The sequence below is a fragment of the Alligator sinensis genome, unplaced genomic scaffold (genome assembly GCF_000455745.1).
Source record: "Alligator sinensis unplaced genomic scaffold, ASM45574v1 scaffold153_1, whole genome shotgun sequence".
In the NCBI taxonomy this organism is placed as follows: domain Eukaryota; kingdom Metazoa; phylum Chordata; order Crocodylia; family Alligatoridae; genus Alligator; species Alligator sinensis.
This window is the reverse complement of record NW_005842099.1, coordinates 2,172,945-2,185,434: the sequence shown is the minus strand read 5'-3', so window position 1 is coordinate 2,185,434 and position 12,490 is coordinate 2,172,945. Positions and strand designations below refer to the sequence as shown.

At 46.3% G+C, this 12,490-nt stretch overlaps 1 protein-coding gene across 2 annotated transcripts in view; it reads left to right on the top strand.

The window, feature by feature from the left end:
* LTV1 (LTV1 ribosome biogenesis factor) overlaps positions 1 to 12,490 on the top strand; it is a 21,205-nt gene that overhangs the window by 806 nt on the left and 7,909 nt on the right. Inside the window, exons 2-5 of one of the 2 annotated variants that reach the window (XM_025204849.1) lie at positions 2,342 to 2,473; positions 6,442 to 6,639; positions 9,912 to 9,999; positions 11,754 to 11,883. In XM_025204849.1, coding sequence (XP_025060634.1) covers positions 2,342 to 2,473; positions 6,442 to 6,639; positions 9,912 to 9,999; positions 11,754 to 11,883 — 548 coding nt within the window. The remainder of the gene's footprint in view (positions 1 to 2,341; positions 2,474 to 6,441; positions 6,640 to 9,911; positions 10,000 to 11,753; positions 11,884 to 12,490) is intronic. The other variant, XM_006024241.3, reaches the window with a different exon arrangement.

Below are 12,490 nucleotides of genomic sequence, written 5' to 3'. Positions count from 1 at the left end.
CTGGGAGCCACACCAGAAGGCTAATGTTGCCACTGGGAGAATGGGAGATGTGTTTTAAACAAAGGCATAGGCTACCTTCAGAGTATGAAATAGCAGCAGTTGACAATGTGCTGAAGGTTGGGGGGTGTCAGTATGAGAAAATGGACAGGAACTCAAAGTGGGGGTAAGGAACAGACCAGTTAGAAGTAATGGTAGCGCGCTATCTGTAGCTGTCTGTTAGTGCAGGGAGCAAATATTAGCTCATTTTTATTATATGCAGATAGGCTATATATTACCATTACATTCTGCAGATGTCCAACAGATGTCAGTGGGGTATATGAAGGTAGTGCAAGTTTTTTATTTTTGACTCTGCATAGGCAGTAATTGGAAGTAGAATTCATTCTTTTCCAATCCAGTGGGTTTCATGTCCACTTTGAAACTTAATCCAGAAGAATACTTCCTATGGGAAAGGGCATCCAGGTTTTGAACACTTCTGTTCTACTGGTGCAGGAGCAGGCAATTATTTTGGGTAGAGGGCCGCTTACTGAGTTTTTGGCAAACCATTGAGGGCCATATGACAGGCAGCCAGGGGAAGATAAATATTAATTTTCTAAAGTTTTTAGGGGCCCCGCGGGCCAGATAGGATGACTTGGAGGGTCACATCTGGTCCACAGGCTGCACTTTGCCCACCTCTGTACTAGTGTTTTCAGAGCTGGTTCACAACTGTGGTGTTTACTTTACCCTCGGGTATCTCAGGCCCATGCCACGTGTTAGCAGTTATTTGTGTAATATATGTTAACCTCACAATAAATTCAAACTGGCCACACAGGCAAAGTAGTTATCACGCCATAAAAATGTCTGTCCAACTATAAAAAGAACCAACCAGCTACAAAGTTAGAGCTTGAAAATGCGTTCCAACTTTATACCTGGTTTCTATTCAGCTTTAATTTGATTGTGTAACAGGAACCCTCATTCTGTGTTATTTCAAGGTGTAACATTTCAAAACACAAGCAGTATTAAAAACTCATGCTAGCAGCCAGCGAGTCTTATTCCTAAAGCTGCATATAACGTTTGATTTATATTTAAGATTAATTAAGGCAGAGAAGATTAGATTTATACAATAACTTTAATGCTTAAAATATTCTGACAACTTTCTCACCCTTCAGGATTTTCAGTAGGTGGAACAACTTTGAAAATATTTGTCAGCGTATATATCTATTTTTCAGTCAGTTGTACTGACAGCAATAGAAGATTATTTCAGTAAGTTAAGACTGCTTTAGAACTGTGAGGAATCCAGAATGAAGCACGGTTCTGGAGGTTTATTGGATGATGCAGTGATGGGCAGGTATCCTGGTTTTCTCTGATTAAAAAAAAAAAAAAAATCCCTAATTTTCAGTTTAAAAAATTGGGCATACTTTTAAAATCAGAGAAAACCGGGATCCCTGGTGATGATGTGGCAGTTGGTTGTTCTATGAACAGCTTTGCTATCGTTGTATTTATGATCAGACATTTTTTTAAAGTGTGGTAAGCTCTGTTTGTCTTAAGGAATTTCCACATGTCTGTTTCTCTGGAAGTTTCTGCTTAAGTTGCCATGCCTGAAATTGGCACTCAGGTACACTGCCCAACTCTGGACTGACAGCCTTCTTAAGAGAAGCAACTGTGTGTTTATATGCAGTGCTGTGGGTTGGCTAATTATTATTGCTGAAAGAAGGACAGCTAATTGTCCCTGCCCTCTCCTTCACCGCCCCCCCCCCTCCATGCGCACACACACATTCACAGAGCCACACAGGTGTGGCCACACTATATCTAGTTGAAACAAAAAGGAAGATTTGTTTCATAACTTCTTTTACTGGATCAAACCAAATGATTGGGAGATACCTTAGATAACCTTTCAGAAACAACCTTCAGGTCTAGAAAAGAAGTGGGTATAGCCTTGGTGGCAATCTCCTTGAAACAGCACACCTTGCTTGAGGGTGCCGCTGCTGGGCATGCAAGTTTACTGGGTAGGTATAACCTATATCCTGGCCTGAACTTTCCATCAGTCATGTCCTGGCATTATGTTCACAATCACTCTGTAATTATGCTTGGTTTATATATTTCTGCAGCTTGCAAATACATAGCTGCATTCACAGAGTTGGAGCATGCAAACTGTGCCTCTTTGGTTGCTGCTATGGATGTGACAAGAATAGATGAGCTAATAAAACTTACTGTTGTTGATTTCTTTTTTTAAGCCCAGCTGTATACAACATGCAACACATTTTGGAACTATAGTGAGGCACCTGTAGTTGGATAAGAAAAACCTTTTGTAAGAGAAGTTTAATGTTTCACTTGTTTATGATCAGCACGACAATGTCTTTTGCAGCCTCACAAGAGGAAGAAGCCCTTTATAGAGAAGAAGAAAGCAGTAACATTCCACCTGGTGCACAGAAGCCAGAGGGACCCTCTAGCAGCTGATGATACTGCACCCCAGAGAGTTCTTTTGCCTGCACAGAAGGTAAATGCTTGCCCTAGGCATGGAGGTTCATATTAACAGTTCGTTCTTCTTAAGAACATAGTATCAAACATTTTCTTTTCTTATTTTTACATTTCCTCGCAGACAGCACCAAAACAATAGATACCTATGAGTCAGAAAAATTGTCTAGCCACACATGGTTATGTGTGCTAGATGCTTGTGAGGAGCTATAAGATTCCACCAGTGAGGGCCAGGGACAATAGACTTCCAGCCTCATATTCAGTCCATGCTGTCTAAGTATATTGAAATATCTCTGGAACTTGAGTGTGTTTGTTTGTTTGTTTGTTTGTTTGTTTTTCAAAAATACTGAGGGTTGTAAAAACTAAGGTGAAAGGATTTGTTTTCCTCTAAAGATATAGACCCCCAGTTTAGTTATAGTGATTGGAAGTGGGGCTTAAGGGGTTGGGGGCACAGGTGGTGTTTTCCTCTATCCTCCTGGTTTCGGGCTGTGGGCTGAGGAGGGAGAGGAGGATTGAGGTAGTCAGCCAGAGACTGCGTCACTGGTGTAGTCATTAAGGCTTAGGCTTCCACGATCATGGTGAGAGAGTCAGTGATCTACTGGGAAGAGACAGCCTCTGCCACACTGTGCTGGGGAGGAGCCTCTTCTCAGCCCTACTGGCTGACCTGCTCAACCAGGCTTTAAACTAAGCCCTCTGGGTGATGGGTGGATAACCGCCACTGCAAGCCCACTAGGCAACTACTGCATAACCAGAAAGTTAGGGCACCCAAGGAAATCCACACCTACCCCAGCCCTGGAATGGTGTCTGCCTGGGAGGGCAAGGAAGCCTAGGGCTTCCAATGGGACACTTATGTGTCTGTACACCAATGCCAGGAGCTTAGGGAGCAAACAAGAGGAACTGGCCCTCTTGCTAAGCAAGAAAGACTATGATCTCATAGGCAAAATGGAGACTTGGTGGGATTCCACCTACGACTGGGCCACAGGTATAGATGGCTATTCCCTGTACAGGAGAGATCGTGGAGATAAAAGGGATGGGAGTGTAGCTCTATGTCAAGAAAAGCTACACATCCCTGCAAACTGACATTGACTCAGGGAAGATGACTGGAGTCCCTCTGAGTTAAAATACATGGGGACTGTGGCACAGGGGACATCATGGTAGGAGTCTACTATAGACCTCCCAACCAGAAACAAGAGCGGGACCAGGAATTCACCAGGGAACTGGCTGAGGCTGCACGCTTTTGGTGCATGGTTGTCATGGGAGACTTTAACTACCCAGACATCTCATGGGAAGAGCACTCGGCAAAATCTGATCGGTCGCAAAGCTTCCTCGTGTGCATGGATGAACTCTACCTGACTCAAGAAGTCTATGGGCCGGACAAGAGGCAAATCATTGCTGGACCTGGTACTGGCCAAAGGGGATGATCTAGTCAGTGACCTAAGAATCGATGGAAAGCTGGGTGATAGTGACCACGAGCTGATCACCTTTACTATCCATCGCAAAGCTGGCAAGTCAGTCAGCAATGCAGAAGTCCTTGACTTTAGGAAAGCTAACTTTGACAAGCTCAGGAGGCTCGTTGTTGAGGCCCTAAGGGACCATGACTCGACAGGAAGACGAGTCCAAGAGGAGTGGTTGCTCCTCGAGGGAGTGATCCTGACAGCAAAAGGGTTGTCCATCCCATCTCGGAGGAATGGTAGCAAAAGGGCACAGCAACCCCCTTGGCTCAGCAGGGAACTTAAGGACCTCCTACACCTAAAAAGAGAGACTTATCAAGGATAGAAGGCTGGAATAACCACCAAGGAGGAGTACTCAGCACTGGTCTGTGTCTGCAGGGAGCGGACCAGGAAAGCCAAGCCTGCAACCGAACTCCATCTGGTTTCACGTATCAAGGATAATAAAAAGTCCTATTTCAGATATGTAGGGAGTCGGAAAAAAAGCAAGGGTAACATTGGACCACTCCTTAACCAAATGGGACAACTGATAACCGACACCCAGGAAAAAGCCAGCCTGCTTAATGGGTACTTCGTGTCAGTCTATCATCAGCCCAAAGGGACTGCCCTGCCTAGCATGATGCAGGGCGGCCAGGGTGAGGGCTCATTTATACCCAGCATAGGTGTGGACCTTGTAAAGGAACACCTTGAGAGGCTGGACATCTTCAAGTCAGCTGGTCCAGACAGATTACACCCCAGAGTACTCAAGGAGCTGGCAGATGTCATAGCCCAACCATTGGCAAAAATATTCAAAAACTCGTGCTGCTCAGGTAAAGTACCTGAAGACTGGAAGAAGGCCAGTGAGGTACCCATCTTCAGGAAAGGGCGGAAAATACATCCCGGGAATTACAGGCCAATCGGCTTGACCTCAATCCCCAGTAATATTCTGGAGAAAATGATCAAAGAGACCCTTCTTGATAAGCTGGCTGATAGCAACATCCTGAGGGACAGCCAGCACGGGTTTGTTGCAGGTAGGTCTTCCTTGTCCAATCTCATCTTCTTCTATGACCAGGTGATGTATCGCCTGGACAAGGGAGAAGAGATTGACATCATATATCTGGACTCTAAAAAAGCCTTTGATCTGGTGTTCCAGATGCCACACACCAGGAGAGGCTGGGGCTGGGGCTGGAGCCTGGCATGGGCTCTGCCAGCTCTGGGAAAGTGCTCCACTCCCCCGCATCAGGGCCGGGGAGTGGAACACTTCCCCAAAGCCGGCGGAGGCCGCACCAGCCCCCCTCCCCAGCCTGCATCCCTGCCTTGCCTCACCTCGGGGAGGAGCTGCTGCCTGCCCCAGTGAGGCTCCGCGACACTGCGGGACATGCCCCCAGAGGCCATGCTGGGGAGGGGAGCAGTGTCCCAGAGCTGGTGGAGCCTCACTGGGGCAGGCAGCAGCTCCTCCCCGAGGTGAGGCAAGGCAGAGATGAAGGCTGGGGCGGGGGGCTGGTGCGGGCTGCTCTGGCTCCGGGGAAGTGCTCCACTCTCCGGCCCTGATGCGGGGGAGTGGAGCACTTCCCTGGAGCTGGGGAGCCCGCACCAGGCCTGCGCTCGCCCCAGCCTCTGGGCCCTGGCCCTTGGCTCCAGCCCCTGGCCCCCGGCTCTGGCCCCCAGCACTTGACCCCAGCTCCAGCCCCTGGCCCCAGCCTTCAGCCCCCTTCCATAAGTGTCCCATGCCGGACCGAGGTGACGCACTCACAGACTGAAACGGCACGCTCACAGACCACTGCTCCTTAGAGGGAACATTGGAGTCCTGCTGTACTTGGCCTTGGTGAGGCCACAGCTGGAGTACTGCCTCCAATTCTGGGCTCCACAATTCAAGAAGAATGTCGAGAAGCTTGAGAGAGTCCAGAGGAGAGCCACGCACATGATCAGAGGGCAGGAAAATAGGCCTTATGATGAGAGGCTGAGTCATGCGACTCTTCAGCCTAGAAAAGTGCAAGCTCAGGGGTGACCTGGTGGCTGCCTATAAATATGTAAGGGGTGTGCATCAGGATCTGGGGGAACGTGTGTTCACCAGAGCACCCTGAGGGATAACAAGGACCAACGGTCATAAACTCCTCCATGGCCGTTTTAGGCTGGACATAAGGAAAACCTTTTTTAATATCCGAGCCCCCAAGGCCTGGAATAGACTCCCTCCAGAAGTGGTGCAGGCACCCACTCTGGACTCATTCAAGGAACGTTTGGATCCTTATCTTGCTGGGATCCTTTGATCCTAGCTGACTTCCTGCCCCTTGGGCAGGGGGCTGGACTTGTTGATCTCTCGAGGTCCCTTCCAGCCCTAATGTCTATGAAATCTGGTTTTCTTTTCTAAGCCACTCTTTGCCAGACCCTTAAATTAATGTTGCATATTTTTTTTCTTGTGTGTTTAGTGTTATTTCTCAAAGGCATCTTTTGTGTTATTCTGAATCCAAATATTTCCTTGTTATGCCTTTGGGACTCACCTTCTTACTAATGAATTTTTAACCTTTCCTAATTTCTTAAATTTGCTTTTGTTCACAATTTCAAGGGAGATGATGACAAGAGGAGAGAGGAGCAGAGGAAGTATGGAGTGTTTTTTGATGATGACTATGACTACTTGCAGCATCTAAAAGAAGCCTCTGGTCCTTCTGAGCTGGTCCCTTCTATATCTGGTCCACAGAACAGGATTGTGGTGACAACAGAAGGAGAGATAGAAGAAGAAATCCAACAAATTCCAGTAAGTGAGGTATTTGTCTCACCAATCCTTGTTTTGTATTTTTTCTGATGCGTCCTTTATTTAAACGTATCACCCCATTTTGTGATAAATGATCATCTTGCTCGCCAAATATTCAGATAGATGTATGCTGTACTTGTGAAGGATCTTATTTTTTTTTCCATCTTTGACATTTTTATATGGCAATAAGTAGAATCTATAACCTATACTGACAATAATCTGCATTATATTAATCAGTTTATTTGCTAAAACACTGAAGTGACTTTCACCATGGCAATATCATGTAGGTTTTTTGTTTTGGTTTAGATATTTTGTTTTGACTGTTAAAAAGGGCCTTGGGGTGCCTGCCACTTTTAAGAGGTCAGGCAGCTTGCAAAGCTGCTGGCAGGTGTGGGCCAGGGCTAATGGTGAGTCAGCTGACCCAGGAAACCCAGCAGGTGAAGCTAGGTCTGATGGAGGGAGTCATCTGACTCAGAAAGAGGGCTGGGCTTAGAGCAAGTATAAGCCCAGGCCCTGAGAGAAGCCCAGCAGTAAGATTTAGAGTCTCCTGAGAGAACATCACCTCAACGGGAGGACTGTAGCTCTGGAGCACCACCACAAAGAGGACATCTGAAGCAGTCTGGAGGTTTGGGTAGGAACTAGGGCTTGAGGACATACTTAGGGTCCCAGGCTGGGGTCTGGGTGAGCCCAGAGCAAGGGGCTCAGTGTGGAAGACCTTATTGTAAGGTTCAGGTAAAGTTCAGGGAGAGGGGCTCAGTGCATAAGACCTACTGTGAGGCCCAGGTCAGCCCAGAGACAGACTGGGAGCGTAAGAGACCTGCTGAAGAGCCTGAGGGAGTGGACCTGTGAGTGAGTGTGGGCTGCGAGGCTGGAGAACTGACCCCAATAGAATGTCACTGACCTGCTAGCAGGACCAGGGCCCAGAGAGAGGCTGGAGGCAGCCACAGCAGGAGGACTGCTGAAGCCAGAGGGGAGCCAGAGTTCTGAGCTGGCTTGAGGCGGGGCCAGGGTCTAGGAGAAGCCACAGGAAGGACCACCACCAGAGAGGAAGCAGGATCAGTGGCCTGCAGCCCAGAGTGAAGGTGGCGAAGCCAGAGCTATCTGAGAAATAGGAGAGTCCAAGAGGAGTGACAGCAGAATGAGCAACCCAGAGAATCTTGCTGGCCTGTCAGTGGGGCCAGGGCCCAGAAAGGGGCCAAAGGCTGGACGTGGCCACAGTAGGAGCCTGCTGGAGCCAGAGAGAGGCCCAGAGTTGTCAACTGGCCCAAGGCAGTGGGGGCAAGGCCTAGGATAGGCCAAAGATCCAGGTAGGGCCACTGCTGGAGAGGAAGGGGTTAGAGAAATTGACTGCCCAGACTGAGAATGGTTGGGACAGAGCCATCGGCTGTAGAGGAGGGTCCAAGACAGTGCTGAGACCAGGGAGCCCAGATGTAGGAGAGTCGGGGCCAGAAGTATCTTGGAGGAACGCGAGAGCTGAGCCCAGAAGTGGGCCGAATGAGAGCCAACGAGACTAGGGGGCGAGAGAGAGAGAGAGTGCCAGGGCTCAGGGAGCCCGGAGTGGTGACATCAGTAAGGGGCCAAGGAGCTTGTAGCCAGGGCCTAGGCTGGTATGACTAAAAACTGCACTCTACTAGGATTTGGGGTCACAATAGTGGGACTGCTTGTGGCAGGAGTAGAAGGGTCCAGCAGCTGGGTATAGAGAGAGGCCCAGCGAGGGGCCAAGCGGTCTGGCAGCCCAGAGTGGCTGAGTGAGGGACCCAGGGGGCTGAATACATGAGTGGGGCTGTGCAAGAGACCAAGCGTCTGAGGGCCCGGAGAAGGGTTGTGTGAGTGTAGATGCATGACAAAAAAAGGTCTCTGATGATGCCATCTGCAAGGCATGGGGCATGGTGTAGGGGAGTTACGGAGCCGTGCAATTAGCCCGTAAGGCAAAGTACCACAGCCACCAGGTGGTCATTGGAACAAGACCAGGTCTAGGAAGCCCTGGGGCAGCCTCCCCTTTTATAATCATAAAAGACATCAAGATGTGGTGGACAAGTGAAGGGACCCAGGCAAGGACCAGTAGCTTCCCCACCCTCTGTCCGGTCCTCGGCATGGCTTTGGAATCATGGTGGGGCTCCCCCATGCTTGGAGCATTCTGATTGGCTGTTTCTATCAGCCAATCAGAGCATTACGGACAGACAGACAGACGTAAGCTTTTATAATATTAGAATGCCCTAACTACCAGGCTATAAGCACGGTTCATCTACAACCCTGTTGTTGAAGCTTGAGCCACTAGTCTGTGAAGGGTCATGGAACAAGAGGGAACATGAATTTATATCAGCAAAGAGAAAACTCCCCTAGGTTTGGGGAACTGTGGGTTCTGGCACCTGCTGCCATTGTCATTGCTGTATTTTATTCATTTATTGTTTAACTAATGGCTGCTTGCTATAAAAATATTAAACAGAACCTGTGATTTCACAAAGTCCCTTCCAGCCCTAAAAGTCTGTGGTGCCTGGCGCTTATGGGAATTTTTGGTGGCGGGGGCGTGGTCTGGGTTCCAGTCCCTGTTCTCCAACACTGTTTTACAATAGTTTTTACTGGTTAAAAAGCAAAAGTATCTAAAACTGCAAAACTCGCAGCTTACCACAGTCAGAGCAGTGCTATCCTCACTGTGTTTGTAAAGTCAGGCTCTCTCATGCCTTTGGTCTTCCTTCACATGAGTGGATCACTTTCAGTCAGTGCTTTGTCACTTAGATTGTTTCAGTTCAGGTAAACATTTCTTCCCTAAGCTATCTGAATTTCTTACAGCCCTGAGTCAGTTGCCTAAGTCCTGGAAGGAGCAGGAATATAGCTATGTGCCTGGTCGTTGTGTGTCTATTGACTAGTCCAGTGGTTCCCAAACTCTGACAAATTGTATACCACCAATTTAAGATGATACAGCCTCAAGTCCCATCAGCAAATTTTTGTCATTTAAAGTAATTATAAGAGATCCTTTGATGCGTACCACTGACAGGGTGCCTGCCTGGGAACTGCTGGCACCTCCCTGTTACGTGATTTGGGTAGCCTTGGGAGGTACTTTGTTCTCCCCTTTGACTATAAGAAACCTAGGAATCTATTAATTTGGTTCATCCTCTTGGAGTTAAGCACCTACATTTTGTGTGTTGCATCGTGTAAGTGGAGGCACTTTAGAGACGGGTAAAGATCTGGCCACTGATATCAGCTGAAATCCTACTTTCTCTTGGTCAGTGCCCCAAGCCTATTTAATAGCTTTGTGTGTGTGTGTTTTGGGTTTGTTTTTTTAGGTTCCTTCTATTAATTTGCCTTCGTCAGTATTTGCTTCCGAGTTTGAAGAGGATGTGGGACTATTAAATAAAGCTGCTCCTGTTTCAGGTATCATGAATCATTTTACTCTACCTTTTATAATGCTAGGCCAGGACTGTCCAACTTCACCACAGCTCTGTGCAAACCGTATCCTGAGGCTTACCATACAAGCATCTTCTCCCTGCCCTGCCCCATGGGTAATACTAGCAGGACACAAGCCCTTCCCTGACACACAGCAGTGAGAAGCACCTGCTAGGGCCATGGGCTGCATATTTGCTGTTCACAGGCTGCCAGGCAGATACCCCAACACAGGGCTATCTTATAGTCATAAGTTACAAGGTCTACCCAAGCTGAACAGCTCCACTGAATTAACATGGTTGAGGCAGATCTGATAGTCCCAGTAGAGCAGTGGTGGCAAACATTGTGTCCAGTTGCCTTAGTCTGTATGACCTCATTTACATCCAAGCTGACTGGGGCAGCTTTTGACATTAATCTGGAGCTGAACTTGAACAGATTCAGACCTCTGAAGCTCTAGTAAAATGCCATCACTTCTCAGTCGTCACACTCAGCTCAGTTTAGATATAGGTGGTAATATTGCCTATGTTAAAAATAATCTACTTATTCATACTAGGTTTGCATATTTGGTATTATAGCCTTATTTCAGGTAAAGCTCAGTAGCAGAGGAGGAAAAATGTCCCCAAAGCTGAGAACAAAATGTTTTATTGGGGCAAAATATTTTATTTGTCAACCTGTTACTGTTCCATAGTGATGCCTGTGAATCCCAGTGTAGAACTGAGGGTTCATTCTTAAAATTGCCCTTTCTTTTTATTCTCAAAATTTATTTTCCTTTGGGGCAAGGCTGTCCAACTGGAGGCCCTTGAGCCACATGCAAGCCACAAGGAGTTAAGTGCAACCCCCAGACTCCTGCCCAGTCATTGCTCCCCTTATCACTCCATTTGCAGCGGGGAAGTCCATGTGGCCTCAGGGCCCATGGCTCACCCTGGTGTGGCTCGTGCAGCATGTGGCCATCACTGGTGTGGCCTGCAGGGTACACGGCTCCTGGCTGCTTGGAAGTTGGACAGCCTTGCTTTAGGGGCAGATAGAAGAATTCCATTAATCTTCCACTGTTAACATTTTAAACTTTAACACGGTTTAAACCTTGCTTAATTTAGTATGACTATGCCTCCATGTGCATGCAAGTAGGAATTTATGTTCTTATTGTGAGATTTAAGCATCCAGCCAGAAAAGGGAATGCTAGTAATAGTTCTGCAATGACTTGAAGTAGAGGAGTAGCTTGTGGGCCCTGCATATAACTTTTAGAGGGAGTCTTATTTTCTGCAGTACACGATACATATATTAACAAATAGCAGTAATTATCACAACTGACAATTAACTCTAATTGTACGTAGAACTCCTAAGAAATCTTTGTAACTACTGTATATGTTTTCAAAATGCCACTGAGTTAGGTTTTATCAGCTTTTAGAAATGGGGAAATTGAGGCTGGCATGTTTGTGACTTGCCTAGGGCTAAAGAGAAATTTTGGTGGTGCTGAAACTAGAATTTATTAATCCCCTGTGTTCCAGTTCTATGTTTAGACTGTTGGATATACATAACTTATAATGAACAAGTATTGTTTTTAATTAAAACAATATGCACTGCCAAATTAAACCCAGTCTTTGCTTGGAAGGAATTCCTCCTCCCTTTGTTTAAGGAATATTTATAAACGCTATAAAGATCTCTGTTAAGTGCAAATTAGCACTTATGGATTTGGATGGCTTGGTTACGTAATGGAAACTTCAATTCAATCCTTCTCTCTATCTCAGGACCTCGTTTGGATTTTGACCCTGATATTGTTGCAGCTCTTGATGATGACTTTGACTTTGACAATCCAGATAATCTTCTTGAAGACGACTTTATTTTAAAGGCCAATGAACCAGGGAATGGAGATTGCCGGTATATGAAGCTTTACAGAACTTTTAAACAATGTAACAATTACTGTTAATATTGCTAATATTTTTTTTTCATATCAATCTGTTAGGAAACCAGAAAGAATTCATATTATAAATTAGGTTTATGCTTGATACCAGATCTGTGGTTTAAACAAAGGCATTAGCAGGCATCGTTTTGCCAGTGTTCTTCAAGTGCAGATTCGTTTTGTCCTGGGTTAAGGCTGTTAAGTGGGAATCTTTTGCCAGCACTAACATCACAAATAAATGTGTATATGCCTTACATTTTCAAGCTGGTTTAACACAATTTCAAAACTTGCCAGTATGATAGCCAGTAATGTTTCCAGAGGCCCTTTAAATACACTTCAGTGACAATTTAAAAAAAAATCTAAAATCCATCACTTCATATTATTTCTAGCTTTAGCCATTGGTACCACTTCTACAGTATAACGAGCACTTAAGCAATTTTACTAGTATTAATACGCCAATATTCTACTCCTTTTCTTTCCTTTGGCCAATTCCTGATGTATAAGAAATCAGAAATGTTACTAGTGAATTACATTGTTGATGGCCAATAGAGAAGCATTTTGACCATAGACCGTAAAAATTTACTA